Source organism: Oncorhynchus clarkii, chromosome 23 (assembly GCF_045791955.1).
Source record: "Oncorhynchus clarkii lewisi isolate Uvic-CL-2024 chromosome 23, UVic_Ocla_1.0, whole genome shotgun sequence".
NCBI classification, from domain to species: Eukaryota; Metazoa; Chordata; class Actinopteri; order Salmoniformes; family Salmonidae; genus Oncorhynchus; species Oncorhynchus clarkii.
In genome coordinates this window covers 58,734,013-58,756,375 of record NC_092169.1, presented here as the reverse complement: position 1 = coordinate 58,756,375, position 22,363 = coordinate 58,734,013, and the positions used below count along the sequence as shown (strand labels likewise).

The 22,363-nt window shown below is 47.8% G+C and overlaps 1 protein-coding gene across 1 annotated transcript in view; it reads right to left on the bottom strand.

Moving 5' to 3' along the window:
* Positions 1-22,363, bottom strand: part of LOC139381327 (disintegrin and metalloproteinase domain-containing protein 12-like) — a 234,947-nt gene that overhangs the window by 72,501 nt on the left and 140,083 nt on the right. Inside the window, exons 9-11 of the mRNA XM_071124777.1 lie at positions 21,405-21,574; positions 16,460-16,544; positions 14,027-14,175 (exon numbers count right to left, since the gene is read on the bottom strand). Of these exons, the coding sequence (XP_070980878.1) occupies positions 14,027-14,175; positions 16,460-16,544; positions 21,405-21,574 (404 nt within the window). The remainder of the gene's footprint in view (positions 1-14,026; positions 14,176-16,459; positions 16,545-21,404; positions 21,575-22,363) is intronic.

Below are 22,363 nucleotides of genomic sequence, written 5' to 3'. Positions count from 1 at the left end.
CACCCTGGTCTAAACTTTCCTCTCCAGACTCTGAACCACCCTGGTCTAAACTGTCCTCTCCAGACTCTGAACCACCCTGGTCCCAACTGTCCTGTCCTGACTCTGAACCACCCTGGTCTAAACTGTCCTCTCCAGACTCTGAACCACACTGGTCTAAACTGTCCTGTCCAGACTCTGAATCACCCTGGTCTAAACTGTCCTGTCCAGACTCTGAATCACCCTGGTCTAAACTGTCCTGTCCAGACTCTGAATCACCCTGGTCTAAACTGTCCTGTCCAGACTCTGAACCACCCTGGTCTAAACTGTCCTGTCCAGACTCTGAACCACCCTGGTCTAAACTGTCCTGTCCAGACTCTGAACCACCCTGGTCTAAACTGTCCTGTTCTGACTCTGAGAGCCCTGCTGCTGTGACCGGAACAGAGCATGTTCTCTCATTACAGACTGACATGCCGAGCTAGATCACTGACTTCTATGAAATATGCCGAGCTAGATCACTGACTTCTATGAACCATGCCGAGCTACCCTGTCTTCTAAGAGATCACCACACTGACAATAGACTGGCATAGAATAAGAACTACCATGCCAAGCTTCCCACTACCCTCCACTCTCTCTGCTAGAGCACCACAGCATGGTTCCAGCAGACGAGGCTGGCCAGAGGGTTAGGGTTAGGGTTAGGGTTACTACCCTCCACTCTCTCTGCTAGAGCACCACAGCATGGTTCCAGCAGACGAGGCTGGCCAGAGGGTTAGGGTTAGGGTTAGGGCTAGGGTTAGGGTTAGGGTTAGGGCTAGGGTTAGGGTTAGGGTTATGGTTAGGGCTAGTGCTAGGGCTAGGGTTAGGGTTAGGGCTAGGGTTTGGGTTAGGGCTAGGGTTAGGGTTAGGGTTAGGGTTAGGGTTAGGGCTAGGGTTAGGGTTAGGGCTAGGGCTAGGGTTAGGGTTAGGGCTAGGGTTTGGGTTAGGGTTAGGGCTAGGGTTAGGGTTAGGGTTAGGGTTAGGGCTAGGGTTAGGGTTAGGGCTAGGGTTAGGGTTAGGGTTAGGGCTAGGGTTAGGGTTAGGGTTAGGGCTAGGGCTAGGGTTAGGGTTAGGGCTAGGGTTTGGGTTAGGGTTAGGGCTAGGGCTAGGGTTAGGGTTAGGGTTAGGGTTAGGGTTAGGGCTAGGGTTAGGGTTAGGGTTAGGGCTAGGGTTAGGGTTAGGGTTAGGGTTAGGGCTAGGGCTAGGGTTAGGGTTAGGGTTACTACCCTCCACTCTCTCTGCTAGAGCACCACAGCATGGTTCCAGCAGACGAGGCTGGCCAGAGATCGCATCCTGTACGTGGACCAGCTGAAATGTGATAGCGGAGGAGGGGATTGTGTCTTTAGTAGAGGACAGGCAGTTATGGGCTTCCGAGTGTCGCGGCGCTCTACGGCACTGCATCTCATTGCTACCCTGGTTCGATTCCAGGCCGTAGCCTGGCCGTGATTGGGAGTCCCATAGGGCGGCGTACAATTGGCCCAGCATCGTCCGGGATATGAGTTGGCCGGGGGGTAGGCCGTCATTGTAAATTAGAATTTCTTCTTAACTGACTTGCCTAGTTAAATAAAATCCTGTGGACTACAGACAACCAGACCGCCACAGTAACGATAGGCTGGCATTGTTGGGACTTGGTGACAGCCCTATCTGTGAGGTAGCTGTCGACTTCACAGTGTAGAAAGAGGATCAGGAGTGACGCAGGGTCTTTGGGTACTTGAATAGCGCTGTGTCTGCTGGTATACCTGGTAACCCAGGTATCAGAATATTTTCTCTCTGGGCTTTTCAACAGTTAGAAGAGTACAATCTGTCCATGGTGTTCAGATCACAGTGAACACAGAAAGGACGCAATCTGTCCTACTGGAGTCTACTACTCTATGGACTGGGCTGTAGTCTGTCCTACTGGAGTCTACTGCTCTATGGACTGAGATGTAGTCTGTCCTACTGGAGTCTACTGCTCTGTGGACTGAGCTGTAGTCTGTCCTACTGGAGTCTACTGCTCTGTGGACTGAGCTGTAGTCTGTCCTACTGGAGTCTACTGCTCTGTGGACTGAGCTGTAGTCTGTTCTACTGGAGTCTACTGCTCTATGGACTGAGCTGAAGTCTGTCCTACTGGAATCTACTGCTCTATGGACTGAGCTGTAGTCTGTCCTACTGGAGTCTACTGCTCTGTGGACTGAGCTGTAGTCTGTCCTACTGGAGTCTACTGCTCTGTGGACTGAGATGTAGTCTGTCCTACTGGAGTCTACTGCTCTGTGGACTGAGCTGTAGTCTGTTCTACTGGAATCTACTGCTCTATGGACTGAGCTGTAGTCTGTCCTACTGGAGTCTACTGCTCTATGGACTGAGCTGTAGTCTGTCCTACTGGAGTCTACTGCTCAATGGACTGAGCTGTAGTCTGTCCTACTGGAATCTACTGCTCTATGGACTGAGCTGTAGTCTGTCCTACTGGAGTCTACTGCTCAATGGACTGAGCTGAAGTCTGTCCTACTGGAGTCTACTGCTCTATGGACTGAGCTGTAGTCTGTCCTACTGGAGTCTACTGCTCAATGGACTGAGCTGAAGTCTGTCCTACTGGAATCTACTGCTCAATGGACTGAGCTGTAGTCTGTCCTACTGGAGTCTACTGCTCTGTGGACTGAGCTGTAGTCTGTTCTACTGGAGTCTACTGCTCTATGGACTGAGCTGTAGTCTGTCCTACTGGAGTCTACTGCTCTATGGACTGAGCTGTAGTCTGTCCTACTGGAGTCTACTACTCTATGGACTGAGCTGAAGTCTGTCCTACTGGAGTCTACTGCTCAATGGACTGAGCTGTAGTCTGTCCTACTGGAATCTACTGCTCAATGGACTGAGCTGAAGTCTGTCCTACTGGAGTCTACTGCTCTGAGGACTGGGCTGTAGTCTGTCCTACTGGAATCTACTACTCTATGGACTGAGCTGAAGTCTGTCCTACTGGAGTCTACTGCTCAATGGACTGAGCTGTAGTCTGTCCTACTGGAGTCTACTGCTCTGAGGACTGGGCTGTAGTCTGTCCTACTGGAGTCTACTGCTCAATGGACTGAGCTGAAGTCTGTCCTACTGGAGTCTACTGCTCAATGGACTGAGCTGTAGTCTGTCCTACTGGAGTCTACTGCTCTGTGGACTGAGCTGTAGTCTGTCCTACTGGAGTCTACTACTCTATGGACTGAGATGTAGTCTGTCCTACTGGAGTCTACTGCTCTGTGGACTGAGCTGTAGTCTGTCCTACTGGAGTCTACTGCTCTGTGGACTGAGCTGTAGTCTGTCCTACTGGAGACGACTGCTCTGTGGACTGAGCTGTAGTCTGTCCTACTGGAGTCTACTACTCTATGGACTGAGCTGTAGTCTGTCCTACTGGAGTCTACTGCTCGATGGACTGAGGTGTAGTCTGTCCTACTGGAGTCAACTGGAGTCTACTACTCTATGGGCTGAGCTGTAGTCTGTCCTACTGGAGTCTACTACTCTATGTACTGAGATGTAGTCTGTCCTACTGGAGTCTACTGCTCAATGGACTGAGCTGAAGTCTGTCCTACTGGAGTCTACTGCTCTATGGACTGAGCTGTAGTCTGTCCTACTGGAGTCTACTGCTCTGTGGACTGAGCTGTAGTCTGTCCTACTGGAGTCTACTGCTCGATGGACTGAGCTGTAGTCTGTCCTACTGGAGTCTACTGCTCTATGGACTGAGCTGTAGTCTGTCCTACTGGAGTCTACTGCTCTGTGGACTGAGCTGTAGTCTGTTCTACTGGAGTCTACTGCTCTATGGACTAAGCTGTAGTCTCTCCTACTGGAGTCTACTGCTCTGTGGACTGAGCTGTAGTCTGTCCTACTGGAGTCTACTGCTCAATGGACTGAGCTGAAGTCTGTCCTACTGGAGTCTACTGCTCTATGGACTGAGCTGTAGTCTGTCCTACTGGAGTCTACTGCTCAATGGACTGAGCTGAAGTCTGTCCTACTGGAATCTACTGCTCAATGGACTGAGCTGTAGTCTGTCCTACTGGAGTCTACTGCTCTATGGACTGAGCTGTAGTCTGTCCTACTGGAGTCTACTGCTCTGTGGACTGAGCTGTAGTCTGTCCTACTGGAGTCTACTGCTCAATGGACTGAGCTGAAGTCTGTCCTACTGGAGTCTACTGCTCTATGGACTGAGCTGTAGTCTGTCCTACTGGAGTCTACTGCTCAATGGACTGAGCTGAAGTCTGTCCTACTGGAATCTACTGCTCAATGGACTGAGCTGTAGTCTGTCCTACTGGAGTCTACTGCTCTGTGGACTGAGCTGTAGTCTGTTCTACTGGAGTCTACTGCTCTATGGACTGAGCTGTAGTCTGTCCTACTGGAGTCTACTGCTCTATGGGCTGAGCTGTAGTCTGTCCTACTGGAGTCTACTGCTCTGTGGACTGAGCTGTAGTCTGTTCTACTGGAGTCTACTGCTCTATGGACTGAGCTGTAGTCTGTCCTACTGGAGTCTACTGCTCTATGGACTGAGCTGAAGTCTGTCCTACTGGAGTCTACTGCTCAATGGACTGAGCTGTAGTCTGTCCTACTGGAATCTACTGCTCAATGGACTGAGCTGAAGTCTGTCCTACTGGAGTCTACTGCTCTGAGGACTGGGCTGTAGTCTGTCCTACTGGAATCTACTACTCTATGGACTGAGCTGAAGTCTGTCCTACTGGAGTCTACTGCTCAATGGACTGAGCTGTAGTCTCTCCTACTGGAGTCTACTGCTCTGAGGACTGGGCTGTAGTCTGTCCTACTGGAGTCTACTGCTCAATGGACTGAGCTGAAGTCTGTCCTACTGGAGTCTACTGCTCAATGGACTGAGCTGTAGTCTGTCCTACTGGAGTCTACTGCTCTGTGGACTGAGCTGTAGTCTGTCCTACTGGAGTCTACTACTCTATGGACTGAGATGTAGTCTGTCCTACTGGAGTCTACTGCTCTGTGGACTGAGCTGTAGTCTGTCCTACTGGAGTCTACTGCTCTGTGGACTGAGCTGTAGTCTGTCCTACTGGAGTCTACTGCTCTGTGGACTGAGCTGTAGTCTGTCCTACTGGAGTCTACTACTCTATGGACTGAGCTGTAGTCTGTCCTACTGGAGTCAACTGCTCGATGGACTGAGGTGTAGTCTGTCCTACTGGAGTCAACTGGAGTCTACTACTCTATGGGCTGAGCTGTAGTCTGTCCTACTGGAGTCTACTACTCTATGTACTGAGATGTAGTCTGTCCTACTGGAGTCTACTGCTCAATGGACTGAGCTGAAGTCTGTCCTACTGGAGTCTACTGCTCTATGGACTGAGCTGTAGTCTGTCCTACTGGAGTCTACTGCTCTGTGGACTGAGCTGTAGTCTGTCCTACTGGAGTCTACTGCTCTATGGACTGAGCTGTAGTCTGTCCTACTGGAGTCTACTGCTCAATGGACTGAGCTGAAGTCTGTCCTACTGGAATCTACTGCTCAATGGACTGAGCTGTAGTCTGTCCTACTGGAGTCTACTGCTCTATGGACTGAGCTGTAGTCTGTCCTACTGGAGTCTACTGCTCTGTGGACTGAGCTGTAGTCTGTCCTACTGGAGTCTACTGCTCAATGGACTGAGCTGAAGTCTGTCCTACTGGAGTCTACTGCTCTATGGACTGAGCTGTAGTCTGTCCTACTGGAGTCTACTGCTCAATGGACTGAGCTGAAGTCTGTCCTACTGGAATCTACTGCTCAATGGACTGAGCTGTAGTCTGTCCTACTGGAGTCTACTGCTCTGTGGACTGAGCTGTAGTCTGTTCTACTGGAGTCTACTGCTCTATGGACTGAGCTGTAGTCTGTCCTACTGGAGTCTACTGCTCTATGGGCTGAGCTGTAGTCTGTCCTACTGGAGTCTACTGCTCTGTGGACTGAGCTGTAGTCTGTTCTACTGGAGTCTACTGCTCTATGGACTGAGCTGTAGTCTGTCCTACTGGAGTCTACTGCTCTATGGACTGAGCTGAAGTCTGTCCTACTGGAGTCTACTGCTCAATGGACTGAGCTGTAGTCTGTCCTACTGGAATCTACTGCTCAATGGACTGAGCTGAAGTCTGTCCTACTGGAGTCTACTGCTCTGAGGACTGGTCTGTAGTCTGTCCTACTGGAATCTACTACTCTATGGACTGAGCTGAAGTCTGTCCTACTGGAGTCTACTGCTCAATGGACTGAGCTGAAGTCTGTCCTACTGGAGTCTACTGCTCTGAGGACTGGGCTGTAGTCTGTCCTACTGGAATCTACTACTCTATGGACTGAGCTGAAGTCTGTCCTACTGGAGTCTACTGCTCAATGGACTGAGCTGTAGTCTCTCCTACTGGAGTCTACTGCTCTGAGGACTGGGCTGTAGTCTGTCCTACTGGAGTCTACTGCTCAATGGACTGAGCTGAAGTCTGTCCTACTGGAGTCTACTGCTCAATGGACTGAGCTGTAGTCTGTCCTACTGGAGTCTACTGCTCTGTGGACTGAGCTGTAGTCTGTCCTACTGGAGTCTACTACTCTATGGACTGAGATGTAGTCTGTCCTACTGGAGTCTACTGCTCTGTGGACTGAGCTGTAGTCTGTCCTACTGGAGTCTACTGCTCTGTGGACTGAGCTGTAGTCTGTCCTACTGGAGTCTACTGCTCTGTGGACTGAGCTGTAGTCTGTCCTACTGGAGTCTACTACTCTATGGACTGAGCTGTAGTCTGTCCTACTGGAGTCAACTGCTCGATGGACTGAGGTGTAGTCTGTCCTACTGGAGTCAACTGGAGTCTACTACTCTATGGGCTGAACTGTAGTCTGTCCTACTGGAGTCTACTACTCTATGTACTGAGATGTAGTCTGTCCTACTGGAGTCTACTGCTCAATGGACTGAGCTGAAGTCTGTCCTACTGGAGTCTACTGCTCTATGGACTGAGCTGTAGTCTGTCCTACTGGAGTCTACTGCTCTGTGGACTGAGCTGTAGTCTGTCCTACTGGAGTCTACTGCTCTATGGACTGAGCTGTAGTCTGTCCTACTGGAGTCTACTGCTCAATGGACTGAGCTGAAGTCTGTCCTACTGGAATCTACTGCTCAATGGACTGAGCTGTAGTCTGTCCTACTGGAGTCTACTGCTCTATGGACTGAGCTGTAGTCTGTCCTACTGGAGTCTACTGCTCTGTGGACTGAGCTGTAGTCTGTCCTACTGGAGTCTACTGCTCAATGGACTGAGCTGAAGTCTGTCCTACTGGAGTCTACTGCTCTATGGACTGAGCTGTAGTCTGTCCTACTGGAGTCTACTGCTCAATGGACTGAGCTGAAGTCTGTCCTACTGGAATCTACTGCTCAATGGACTGAGCTGTAGTCTGTCCTACTGGAGTCTACTGCTCTGTGGACTGAGCTGTAGTCTGTTCTACTGGAGTCTACTGCTCTATGGACTGAGCTGTAGTCTGTCCTACTGGAGTCTACTGCTCTATGGGCTGAGCTGTAGTCTGTCCTACTGGAGTCTACTGCTCTGTGGACTGAGCTGTAGTCTGTTCTACTGGAGTCTACTGCTCTATGGACTGAGCTGTAGTCTGTCCTACTGGAGTCTACTGCTCTATGGACTGAGCTGAAGTCTGTCCTACTGGAGTCTACTGCTCAATGGACTGAGCTGTAGTCTGTCCTACTGGAATCTACTGCTCAATGGACTGAGCTGAAGTCTGTCCTACTGGAGTCTACTGCTCTGAGGACTGGGCTGTAGTCTGTCCTACTGAAATCTACTACTCTATGGACTGAGCTGAAGTCTGTCCTACTGGAGTCTACTGCTCAATGGACTGAGCTGTAGTCTCTCCTACTGGAGTCTACTGCTCTGAGGACTGGGCTGTAGTCTGTCCTACTGGAGTCTACTGCTCAATGGACTGAGCTGAAGTCTGTCCTACTGGAGTCTACTGCTCAATGGACTGAGCTGTAGTCTGTCCTACTGGAGTCTACTGCTCTGTGGACTGAGCTGTAGTCTGTCCTACTGGAGTCTACTACTCTATGGACTGAGATGTAGTCTGTCCTACTGGAGTCTACTGCTCTGTGGACTGAGCTGTAGTCTGTCCTACTGGAGTCTACTGCTCTGTGGACTGAGCTGTAGTCTGTCCTACTGGAGTCTACTGCTCTGTGGACTGAGCTTTAGTCTGTCCTACTGGAGTCTACTACTCTATGGACTGAGCTGTAGTCTGTCCTACTGGAGTCTACTGCTCGATGGACTGAGGTGTAGTCTGTCCTACTGGAGTCAACTGGAGTCTACTACTCTATGGGCTGAGCTGTAGTCTGTCCTACTGGAGTCTACTACTCTATGTACTGAGATGTAGTCTGTCCTACTGGAGTCTACTGCTCAATGGACTGAGCTGAAGTCTGTCCTACTGGAGTCTACTGCTCTATGGACTGAGCTGTAGTCTGTCCTACTGGAGTCTACTGCTCTGTGGACTGAGCTGTAGTCTGTCCTACTGGAGTCTACTGCTCGATGGACTGAGCTGTAGTCTGTCCTACTGGAGTCTACTGCTCTATGGACTGAGCTGTAGTCTGTCCTACTGGAGTCTACTGCTCTGTGGACTGAGCTGTAGTCTGTTCTACTGGAGTCTACTGCTCTATGGACTGAGCTGTAGTCTGTCCTACTGGAGTCTACTGCTCTGTGGACTGAGCTGTAGTCTGTCCTACTGGAGTCTACTGCTCAATGGACTGAGCTGAAGTCTGTCCTACTGGAGTCTACTGCTCTATGGACTGAGCTGTAGTCTGTCCTACTGGAGTCTACTGCTCAATGGACTGAGCTGAAGTCTGTCCTACTGGAATCTACTGCTCAATGGACTGAGCTGTAGTCTGTCCTACTGGAGTCTACTGCTCTATGGACTGAGCTGTAGTCTGTCCTACTGGAGTCTACTGCTCTGTGGACTGAGCTGTAGTCTGTCCTACTGGAGTCTACTGCTCAATGGACTGAGCTGAAGTCTGTCCTACTGGAGTCTACTGCTCTATGGACTGAGCTGTAGTCTGTCCTACTGGAGTCTACTGCTCAATGGACTGAGCTGAAGTCTGTCCTACTGGAATCTACTGCTCAATGGACTGAGCTGTAGTCTGTCCTACTGGAGTCTACTGCTCTGTGGACTGAGCTGTAGTCTGTTCTACTGGAGTCTACTGCTCTATGGACTGAGCTGTAGTCTGTCCTACTGGAGTCTACTGCTCTATGGGCTGAGCTGTAGTCTGTCCTACTGGAGTCTACTGCTCTGTGGACTGAGCTGTAGTCTGTTCTACTGGAGTCTACTGCTCTATGGACTGAGCTGTAGTCTGTCCTACTGGAGTCTACTGCTCTATGGACTGAGCTGTAGTCTGTCCTACTGGAGTCTACTGCTCTGTGGACTGAGCTGAAGTCTGTCCTACTGGAGTCTACTGCTCATTGGACTGAGCTGAAGTCTGTCCTACTGGAGTCTACTGCTCTATGGACTGAGCTGTAGTCTGTCCTACTGGAGTCTACTGCTCAATGGACTGAGCTGAAGTCTGTCCTACTGGAATCTACTGCTCAATGGACTGAGCTGTAGTCTGTCCTACTGGAGTCTACTGCTCTGTGGACTGAGCTGTAGTCTGTTCTACTGGAGTCTACTGCTCTATGGACTGAGCTGTAGTCTGTCCTACTGGAGTCTACTGCTCTATGGACTGAGCTGTAGTCTGTCCTACTGGAGTCTACTGCTCGATGGACTGAGGTGTAGTCTGTCCTACTGGAGTCAACTGGAGTCTACTACTCTATGGGCTGAGCTGTAGTCTGTCCTACTGGAGTCTACTACTCTATGGACTGAGTTGTAGTCTGTCCTACTGGAGTCTACTACTCTATGGACTGAGCTGAAGTCTGTCCTACTGGAATCTACTGCTCTGTGGACTGAGCTGTAGTCTGTCCTACTGGAGTCTACTGCTCTGTGGACTGAGCTGTAGTCTGTCCTACTGGAGTCTACTGCTCAATGGACTGAGCTGTAGTCTGTCCTACTGGAGTCTACTGCTCAATGGACTGAGCTGAAGTCTGTCCTACTGGAGTCTACTGCTCAATGGACTGAGCTGTAGTCTGTCCTACTGGAGTCTACTGCTCTATGGACTGAGCTGTAGTCTGTCCTACTGGAATCTACTGCTCAATGGACTGAGCTGAAGTCTGTCCTACTGGAATCTACTGCTCAATGGACTGAGCTGTAGTCTGTCCTACTGGAGTCTACTGCTCTGAGGACTGGGCTGTAGTCTGTCCTACTGGAGTCTACTGCTCAATGGACTGAGCTGAAGTCTGTCCTACTGGAGTCTACTGCTCGATGAACTGAGGTGTAGTCTGTCCTACTGGAGTCAACTGGAGTCTACTACTCTATGGGCTGAGCTGTAGTCTGTCCTACTGGAGTCTACTACTCTATGTACTGAGATGTAGTCTGTCCTACTGGAGTCTACTGCTCTGTGGACTGAGCTGTAGTCTGTCCTACTGGAGTCTACTGCTCTATGGACTGAGCTGAAGTCTGTCCTACTGGAATCTACTGCTCAATGGACTGAGCTGTAGTCTGTCCTACTGGAGTCTACTGCTCTGAGGACTGGGCTGTAGTCTGTCCTACTGGAGTCTACTGCTCAATGGACTGAGCTGAAGTCTGTCCTACTGGAGTCTACTGCTCTATGGGCTGAGCTGTAGTCTGTCCTACTGGAGTCTACTGCTCTATGGGCTGAGCTGTAGTCTGTCCTACTGGAGTCTACTGCTCTGTGGACTGAGCTGTAGTCTGTCCTACTGGAGTCTACTGCTCTGTGGACTGAGCTGTAGTCTGTCCTACTGGAGTCTACTGCTCTATGGACTGGGCTGTAGTCTGTCCTACTGGAGTCTACTGCTCTGTGGACTGAGCTGTAGTCTGTCCTACTGGAGTCTACTGCTCTGTGGACTGAGCTGTAGTCTGTCCTACTGGAGTCTACTACTCTATGGACTGAGCTGTAGTCTGTCCTACTGGAGTCTACTGCTCTATGGACTGGGCTGTAGTCTGTCCTACTGGAGTCTACTACTCTATGGATTGGGCTGTAGTCTGTCCTACTGGAGTCTACTACTCTATGGACTGGGCTGGAGACTGGTCCCAGATCTGTCTTGTCAGCTCATGTGGTCACCTATGAACTCCACTGACTATAAGAGTTAAACAGCAGAAACTGATCTGAGACCAGGAGAGCTGAGCTGTGGATGATGACATGAGGGGATATGATCTGCTGTTCCCTCTGATGCCCAGCGCTCTGTCTGTCTGTCTGGTACTCTAACTAACATTAAAGGGAGAGGCTGGGCTTTCCCATTGATTTCCCACAGGAGACAATGAAGTGATATGACCTCTCCTCTCCTCTCCTCTCCTCTCCTCTCCTCTCCTCTCCTCTCCTCTCCTCTCCTCTCCTCTCCTCTCCTCTCCTCTCCTCTCCTCTCCTCTCCCCTCCCCTCCCCTCCCCTCCTCTCCTCTCCTCTCCTCTCCTCTCCTCTCCTCTCCTCTCCCCTCCCCTCCCCTCCCCTCCCCTCCTCTCCTCTCCTCTCCTCTCCTCTCCCCTCCTCTCCTCTCCTCTCCTCTCCTCTCCCCTCCCCTCCCCTCCACTCCCCTCCTCTCCTCTCCTCTCCTCTCCTCTCCTCTCCTCTCCTCTCCCCTCCCCTCCCCAGCAGTAGGATCAACCAAACAACCCAGCAGTAGGATCAACCAAACAACCCAGCAGTAGGATCAACCAAACAACCCAGCAGTAGGATCAACCAAACAACCCAGCAGTAGGATCAACCAAACAACCCAGCAGTAGGATCAACCAAACAACCCAGCAGTAGGATCAACCAAACAACCCAGCAGTAGGATCAACCAAACAGCCCAGCAGTAGGATCAACCAAACAACCCAGCAGTAGAGTCAACCAAACAACCCAGCAGTAGGATCAACCAAACAACCCAGCAGTAGGATCAACCAAACAACCCAGTAGGATCAACCAAACAACCCAGCTGTAGGATCAACCAAACAACCCAGTAGGATCAACCAAACAACCCAGCTGTAGGATCAACCAAACAACCCAGCAGTAGAGTCAACCAAACAACCCAGCAGTAGGATTAACCAAAAAACCCAGCTGTAGGATCAACCAAACAACCCATGCAGTAGGATCAACCAAACAACCCAGCAGTAGAGTCAACCAAACAACCCAGCAGTAGAGTCAACCAAACAACCCAGTAGGATCAACCAAACAACCCAGCAGTAGGATCAACCAAACAACCCATCATATTTTAGAGCGTAGTGCTCTAGTCCAATGTAGTGAACCATATAGAGTGTAGGGTTTCATTTGGGACGTGGGCCAGAACGTTCTAGTCAGGAGGACTCCCCAGAGTACTGTGAGAACTAAGGCTTTGTGTTCTAGTCAGGAGGACTCCCCAGAGTACTGTGAGAACTAAGGCTTTGTGTTCTAGTCAGGAGGACTCCCCAGAGTACTGTGAGTACTAAGGCTTTGTGTTCTAGTCAGGAGGACTCCCCAGAGTACTGTGAGAACTAAGGCTTTGTGTTCTAGTCAGGAGGACTCCCCAGAGTACTGTGAGAACTAAGGCTTTGTGTTCTAGTCAGGAGGACTCCCCAGAGTACTGTGAGAACTAAGGCTTTGTGTTCTAGTCAGGAGGACTCCCCAGAGTACTGTGAGAACTAAGGCTTTGTGTTCTAGTCAGGAGGACTCCCCAGAGTACTGTGAGAACTAAGGCTTTGTGTTCTAGTCAGGAGGACTCCCCAGAGTACTGTGAGAACTAAGGCTTTGTGTTCTAGTCAGGAGGACTCCCCAGAGTACTGTGAGAACTAAGGCTTTGTGTTCTAGTCAGGAGGACTCCCCAGAGTACTGTGAGAACTAAGGCTTTGTGTTCTAGTCAGGAGGACTCCCCAGATTACTGTGAGAACTAAGTGTTCTAGTCAGGAGGACTCCCCAGAGTACTGTGAGAACTAAGGCTTTGTGTTCTAGTCAAGAGGACTCCCCAGAGTAATGTGAGAACTAAGGCTTTGTGGTCTAGTCAGGAGGACTCCCCAGAGTACTGTGACAACTAAGGCTTTGTGTTCTAGTCAGGAGGACTCCCCAGAGTACTGTGAGAACTAAGGCTTTGTGGTCTAGTCAGGAGGACTCCCCAGAGTACTGTGAGAACTCAGGCTTTGTGTTCTAGTCAGGAGGACTCCCCAGAGTACTGTGACAACTAAGGCTTTGTGTTCTAGTGAAGTTCCAACACAGTAATATAGCAGACTGGACTCGCTGGACTATAGACGTGTGGTATTTTACCTCAATCTTTAGACCTTCAGTAAGACAGAAGGTTACACTGGATAGACGTGTGGTATTTTACCTCAATCTTTAGACCTTCAGTAAGACAGAAGGTGACACTGGATAGACGTGTGGTATTTTAGCTCAATCTTTACACCTTCAGTAAGACAGAAGGTGACACTGGATAGACGTGTGGTATTTTAGCTCAATCTTTACACCTTCAGTAAGTAAAAGACGTATTTGGATGTTTTGGAAGACTTTGCACATGTTTATACTGCACGACAAGGATGAGGAAATAATTTGCTGTTTGGGGGAAGTTTCTCAAAAATGTGAAATTTCTAAAAAGGATGTCTGGGCTTGTCATTTAACCATTGTCACCAACTGTGACTACTCTGACAACTGTTGTGACAGGCAAATAGACACTGATTGGACTGTTTCTGTGGAGGGGGGGCCATATTGGACTGTTCCAACTTACCCTGTAGAGGGGGAGGGGGCATATTGGACTGTTCCAACTTACCCTGTAGAGGGAGGGGGGGGGGGCATATTGGACTGTTCCAACTTACCCTGTAGGGGGGGGGGATATTGGACTGTTACAATTTACCCTGTAGAGGGGGGTTCATATTGGACTGTTCCAACTCACCCTGTAGAGGGGGCCATATTGGACTGTTCCAACTCACCCTGTAGAGAGGGGTCATATTGGACTGTTCTAACTCACCCTGTAGAGGGGGCCATATTGGACTGTTCCAACTCACCCTGTCGAGGGGGCCCATATTGGACTGTTCCAACTCACCCTGTAGAGGGGGTCATGATGCAACCTCCTCGGTCCACTGTCACCCTGCAGCCACACCCCCGCTCTGGGGTGTCATGGTTCATTCCAAAGTTGTGCCCGAGTTCGTGGGCCAGAGTAACCGCTGCTCCCAGGGGGTTGTCCGAATGATCCTGAAAAACAAGAACAATCAACCAACAACCAACCAACCAACCAACCAACCAACCAATCAACCAACCAACATTAATTCAGAGCCAATAGGATTCCAGCTGTAATATAGAGCCAATAGGATTCCAGCTGTAATACAGAACCAATAGGATTCCAGCTGTAATACAGAACCAATAGGATTCCAGCTGTAATTCGGAGCTAATAGGATTCCAGCTGTAATTCAGAGCCAATAGGATTCCAGCTGTAATTCAGAGCCAATAGGATTCCAGCTGTAATTCAGAGCCAATAGGATTCCAGCTGTAATTCAGAGCCAATAGGATTCCAGCTGTAATATAGAGCCAATAGGATTCCAGCTGTAATACAGAACCAATAGGATTCCAGCTGTAATACAGAACCTATAGGATTCCAGCTTTAATTCGGAGCCAATAGGATTCCAGCTGTAATTCAGAGCCAATAGGATTCCAGCTGTAATTCAGAGCCAATAGGATTCCAGCTGTAATTCAGAGCCAATAGGATTCCAGCTGTAATTCAGAGCCTATAGAATTCCAGCTGTAATTCAGAGCCAATAGGATTCCAGCTGTAATTCAGAGCCAATAGGATTAAGCTGTAATTCAGATTCAATAGGATTCCAGCTGTAATAAAGAACCAATAGGATTCCAGATTTAATACAGAGCCAATAGGATTCCAGCTGTAATACAGGACCAATAGGATTCCAGCTGTAATATAGAGCCAATAGGATTCCAGCTGTAATTCAGAGCCAATAGGATTAAGCTGTAATATAGAGCCAATAGGATTCCAGCTGTAATTCAGAGCCAATAGGATTCCAGGTGTAATTCAGAGCCAATAGGATTCCAGCTGAAATTCAGAGCTAATAGGATTCCAGCTGTAATACAGAACCAATAGGATTCCAGCTGTAATTCAAAGCCAATAGGATTCCAGCTGTAATACAGAACCAATAGGATTCCAGCTGTAATACAGAACCAATAGGATCCAGCTGTCATATAGAGCCAATATTACCTCAATTACCTTAACTAACCTGTACCCCCGCACACTAACTCAGTACCAGTACCCCCTGTATATAGCATCGTTGTTGTTATATTATTGTTACTTTTTAATTATTTCACTTTAGTTTATTTAGTAAATATTTTCTTCACTCTTATTTTTTTTCAACCTGTATCGTTGGTTAAAGGCCTTGACAGCGTTTCACGGTCAGTGACAAATAGCATTGGATTTGACGTTGCGACGTTTGTTGTGCCTCGTTAAAACACGAAAAGGTCTCGACTCGCGTGATCAATACTTCTCCTGATTTATTAGGACAAGACGGTGTGTCTATGACATAACCACTGGAGTTGACGTGGCCTGCGTTGAACAGGCTCATTAAAATGAGTTATCCTGACGTAAGAGGGAGCCAAGAATCCAACAACGAGGGAGGTGGAGAAGAAGAGGGGGAGGGAGAGAGGGAGCCAAGAACCCAACAACGAGGGAGGTGAAGAAGAAGAGAGGGAGGGAGAGAGGGAGCCAAGAATCCAACACGAGGGAGGTAGAGAAGAAGAAAGAGAGGAGAGGAGAGGAGAGGAGAGGAGAGGAGAGGAGGAGAGGAGAGGAGAGGAGAGGGGAGGAGAGGAGAGGAGAGGAGAGGAGAGGAGGAGAGGAGAGGAGAGGAGAGGAGAGGAGAGGAGGAGAGGAGAGGAGAGGAGAGGAGAGGAGAGGAGAGGAGAGGAGAGGAGAGGAGAGAAGAGAGGAGAGGAGAGGAGAGGAGAGGAGAGGAGAGCAGAGGAGGAGAGGAGAGGAGAAGAGAGGAGAGGAGAGGAGAGGAGAGGAGAGGAGAGGAGAGGAAAGGAGAGGAGAGGAGAGGAGAGGGAGTTTCAGCAGGGTTTCCTACATAGTTAAACTGTATGTGTCAAAGAGCACAGAACAGTCAAGTGGATCTGGTCATTCACATAAAGGGTTCAATACCCTCAGACGCTGTCTTTCTTGACACACACACACACAAGCACACACACAAGCACACACACACACACACACACACACAAGCACACACACAAGCACACACACAAGCACACACACAAGCACACACACACACACACACACACACACACATACACACACACACACACACAAACACACACACATACACACACACACACAAACACACACACATACACACACACACACAAACACATACACACGCACACACACACACGCACACAGACACAAACACCCATATACATACACACACTTTGTAAAACAGCTGAGTCAGTCAGTCAGAAAAGGAACCGAGCCTCTCACCATGACGATGCCCCCAGACTGCTCTGCTGTACACATGCTCATGATGGGTGCCATGCCGATGGTGGTACCCTGGAAGAACACCCCACTGTGGAGACAAACAACACCAGTAGAACACCAATAGAACACCCTGCTGTGGAGACAAACAACACCAGTAGAACACCCCACTGTGGAGACAAACAACACCAGTAGAACACCCTGCTGTGGAGACAAACAACACCAGTAGAACACCAGTAGAACACCCCACTGTGGAGACAAACAACACCAGTAGAACACCAGTAGACCACCCTGCTGTGGAGACAAACAACACCAGTAGAACACCCTGCTGTGGAGACAAACAACACCAGTAGAACACCAGTAGAACACCCCACTGTGGAGACAAACAACACCAGTAGAACACCAGTAGACCACCCTGCTGTGGAGACAAACAACACCAGTAGAACACCCTGCTGTGGAGACAAACAACACCAGTAGAACACCAGTAGAACACCCCACTGTGGAGACAAACAACACCAGTAGAACACCAGTAGACCACCCTGCTGTGGAGACAAACAACACCAGTAGAACACCCCACTGTGAAGACAAACAACACCAGTAGAACACCCCGCTGTGGAGACAAACAACACCAGTAGAACACCCTGCTGTGGAGACAAACAACACCAGTAGAACACCCTGCTGTGGAGACAAACACCAGTAGAACACCAGTAGAACACCCTGCTCTGGAGACAAACAACACCAGTAGAACACCCTGCTGTGGAGACAAACAACACCAGTAGAACACCCTGCTGTGGAGACAAACAGTAGAACAACACTAGTAGAACACCCCGCTGTGGAGACAAACAGTAGAACAACACTAGAAGACCAGTAGAACAACACTAGAACAACACTAGAACAACACTAGAACAACAGTAGAACAACACTAGAACAACACTAGAATAACACCACTAGAACAACACTAGAACACCACTAGAACACCACTAGAACAACACTAGAAGACCAGTAGAATAGCACTAGAACACCACTAGAACACCAATAGAACATCATTAGAACACCAATAGATCATCAATAGAACAACATTAGAACAACACTAGAACACAAGTAGAACAACAGTAGAACACCAGTAGAACAACACTAGAACACCAGTGGAACAGCACTAGAACAACACTAGAACACCACTAGAACACCAGCAGAACAACACTAGAACAACACTAGAACACCACTGGAACAACAGTAGAACACCAGTAGAACTACAGTAGAACAACACTAGAACACCACTAGAACACCAGTAGAACAACACTAGAACACCAGAAGAACAACACTAGAACAACCCTAGAATACCAGTAGAACACCAGTAGAAAACCACTAGAACACCAGTAGGACAACAGTAGAAAACCACTAGAACAACACTAGAACACCAGTGGAACAGCACTAGAACAACACTAGAACACCACTAGAACACCAGTAGAACAACACTAGAACAACACTAGAACAACAGTAGAACAACACTGGGACACCAGTAGAACACCGGTAGAACTACAGTAGAACAACAGTAGAACAGCACTAGAACACCAGTAGAACAACGCTAGAACAACACTAGAACACCACTAGAACACCAGTAGAACAACACTAGAACGCCAGTAGAACAACACTAGAATGCCAGTAGAACACCAGTAGAACAACACTAGAACAACACTAGAACAACACTTGAACACCAATAGAACACCACTAGAACGCCAGTAGAACAGCACTGGAACAACACTAGAACAACAGTAGAACAACAGTAGAACAACAGTAGAACACCAGTAGAACACCACAGAAAACCACTAGAACAACACTAGAACAACACTAGATCAACACTAGAACAACACTAGAACACCAGTAGAACAACACTAGAACACCAGTAGAACAGAACTAGAACAACACTAGAACACTAGCAGAACAGAACTAGAACAACACTAGAACACCAGTAGAACACCAGTAGAGCAAAACTAGAACAACACTAGAACACCAGTAGAACAGCACTAGAACAACACTAGAACACCACTAGAACACCAGTAGAACAGCACTAGAACAACACTAGAACACCACTAGAACACCAGTAGAACACTAGAACAACAGTAGAACACCAGTAGAACACCAATAGAACAACACGAGTACACCAGTAGAACACAAGTAGAACAACACTAAAACACCAGTAGAACACTAGAACAACTGTAGAACACCAGTAGAACACCATTCGAACAACACTAGAACAACACGAGAACACCAGCAGAACACCAGTAGAACAACACTAGAACACCAGTAGAACAGAACTAGAACAACACTAGAACACCAGTAGAACAACACTAGAACACCAGTAGAACAGAACTAGAACAACAGTAGAAAACCAGTAGAACACTAGAACAACTGTAGAACACCAGTAGAACACCATTAGAACAACACTAGAACAACACGAGAACACCAGCAGAACACCAGTAGAACCACACTAGAACACCAGTAGAACAGAACTAGAACAACACTAGAACACCAGTAGAACAGAACTAGAACAACAGTAGAACACCAATAGAACAAAACTTGAACACCAATAGAACACCACTAGAACGCCAGTAGAACAGCACTGGAACAACACTAGAACAACAGTAGAACACCAGTAGAACAGAACTAGAACAACACTAGAACACCAGTAGAAGTAGTATAGTAGTAGTATAGTAATATAATGGTAGTATAATAGTAGTAGTATAGTAGTAGTGTAGGGGTATAATAATAGTAGTATAGTAGTAGTATAGCAGTAGTACAGATGTATGAGTATCATAGTAGTATAGTAGTCTAATGGTAGTATAATAGTAGTAGTATAGTAGTAGTGTAGTGGTATAATAGCAGTAGTATAGCAGTAGTGTAATAGTAGTATAGTAGTAGTATAGTAGTCTCATAGTAGTGGTATAGTAGTAGTGTAGTAGTAGTGTAGTAGTATAGTAGTAGTATAGTAGTAGTATAGTAGTCTAATGGTAGTATAATGGTAGTAGTATAGTAGTAGTGTAGTGGTATAACAGTAGTAGTGTAGTAGTAGTGTAGTAGTAGTATAGTAGTAGTGTAGTAGTAGTATAGTAGTAGTGTAGTAGTAGTATAGTAGCAGTGTAGTAGTATAGTAGTATACTAGTAGTAGTATATTAGTAGTATAGTAGTAGCGCAGTAGTAGTGTAGTAGTATATTAGTATAATAGTAGTAGTATAGTAGTAGTGTAGTAGTAGTGTAGTAGTATAGTAGTATAATAGTAGTATTATAGTAGTAGTGTAGTAGTATAATAGTAGTGGTATAATGGCATTAGTATAATGGTAGTATAATAGTAGTAGTGTAGTAGTAGTGTTGTGGTATAACAGTAGTAGTATAGAAGTAGTATAGCAATAGTACAGCTGTATTAGTATAGTAGTAGTGCAGTAGTAGCATAGTAGTAGTATAGTAGTAGTATAGTAGTAGTGTAGTAGTATAGTAGTAGTACAGCAGTAGTACAGATGTATTAGTATAGTAGTAGTATAGTAGTATAATAGTAGTATAATAGTAGTAGTATAGTAGTAGTGTAGTGGTATAATAGTAGTAGTATAGTAGTAGTACAGATGTATTAGTATAGTAGTAGTATAGTAGTATAATGGTAGTATAATAGTAGTAGTATAGTAGTAGTGTAGTGGTATAATAGTAGTATTATAGTAGTAGTACAGATGTATTGGTATAGTAGTAGTGTAGTAGTATAATGGTAGTATAATAGTAGTAGTATAGTAGTAGTGTAGTGGTATAATAGTAGTATTATAGTAGTAGTACAGATGTATTGGTATAGTAGTAGTATAGTAGTATAATGGTAGTATAATAGTAGTAGTATAGTAGTAGTGTAGTGGTATAATAGTAGTATTATAGTAGTAGTACAGATGTATTGGTATAGTAGTAGTGTAGTAGTATAATGGTAGTATAATAGTAGTAGTATAGTAGTAGTGTAGTGGTATAATAGTAGTATTATAGTAGTAGTACAGATGTATTGGTATAGTAGTAGTGTAGTAGTAGTATAGGAGTATAATAGTAGTGGTATTGTAGTAGTATATTTGTATAATAGTTTTAGTATAGCAGTAGTACAGCTGTATTAGTATAGTAGTAGTTACCTGACTAGCTGTGCATTATCGTGGGGCCTGTTGGGCAGCAGTAGTACAGCTGTATTAGTATAGTAGTAGTTACCTGACTAGCTGTGCATTATCGTGGGGCCTGTTGGGCAGCAGTAGTACAGCTGTATTAGTATAGTAGTAGTTACCTGACTAGCTGTGCATTATCGTGGGGCCTGTTGGGCAGCAGTAGTACAGCTGTATTAGTATAGTAGTAGTTACCTGACTAGCTGTGCATTATCGTGGGGTCTGTTGGGCAGCAGTAGTACAGCTGTATTAGTATAGTAGTAGTTACCTGACTAGCTGTGCATTATCGCGGGGCCTGTTGGGCAGCAGTAGTACAGCTGTATTAGTATAGTAGTAGTTACCTGACTAGCTGTGCATTATCGTGGGGCCTGTTGGGCAGCAGTAGTACAGCTGTATTAGTATAGTAGTAGTTACCTGACTAGCTGTGCATTATCGCGGGGCCTGTTGGGCAGCAGTAGTACAGCTGTATTAGTATAGTAGTAGTTACCTGACTAGCTGTGCATTATCGTGGGGCCTGTTGGGCAGCAGTAGTACAGCTGTATTAGTATAGTAGTAGTTACCTGACTAGCTGTGCATTATCGTGGGGCCTGTTGGGCAGCAGTAGTACAGCTGTATTAGTATAGTAGTAGTTACCTGACTAGCTGTGCATTATCGTGGGGTCTGTTGGGCAGCAGTAGTACAGCTGTATTAGTATAGTAGTAGTTACCTGACTAGCTGTGCATTATCGTGGGGCCTGTTGGGCAGCAGTAGTACAGCTGTATTAGTATAGTAGTAGTTACCTGACTAGCTGTGCATTATCGTGGGGCCTGTTGGGCAGCAGTTTGAGTTTCCTCCAGTCCAGGAACTCATGCAGGGTGGTGAAGGGGTCCTGGCTGATTGGACACCTGTCCTGGTCGCTCCACACCTCCAACCCCACCAGAGCTACACGGATGTTCAGGGCACGGTAGAACTGGGGGGGAGGGAGAGGGGGAGGGAGAGAGGGGGGTGGATGGGGGTGGATGAGGGAGGGAGGGAGGGAGGGAGGGAGGGAGGGAGGGATGGGGTGGATGGGGGAGGGAGGGAGGGTGGATGGGGAGGGAGAGGGGTGTGGATGGGGGAGGGAGGGTGGATGGGGAGGGATGGATGATGGGGGAGGGAGAGATGGATGGGGGAGGGAGGGAGGGTGGATGGGGAGGGAGAGGGGTGTGGATGGGGGAGGGAGGGTGGATGGGGAGGGATGGATGATAGGGGAGGGAGAGATGGATGGGGGAGGGAGGGAGGGATGGATGGGGGGGAGAGGGGAGGGATGGATGGGGGAGGGAGGGAGGAGGGGAGGGAGAGAGGAGGGATCGATGGGGGAGGGAGAGATGGGGGGTGGATGGTGGAGGGATGGATGGGGGAGAGAGGGAGGGTGGATGGGGGAGGGGTGGATGATGGAGGGAGGGAGGAGATGAGAGAAACAGAGGGGGAGTGAGGGATGGGGGAGGGAGAGAGAGAGACAGAGAGGGAAATCAAGAAGGAGAGAGGAAGAGATGTCCTAGTGGTATGAAAGACTGGAATGTACCCCAGCAAACCTTCTAAATTCCTCATTGAAAAACCTTCAAACCGTAACAAGCTTTTAATAAGATCTGTCTTTGACTTTACAACAGTGATGATAAACGCTTGATCGTATTCCAACCCTCATCTATATCATATTACGTTCCATATTGATGTCAACTCCACACCAGCTCTCAGTGGACTTCTGGAATCAATCATCCGT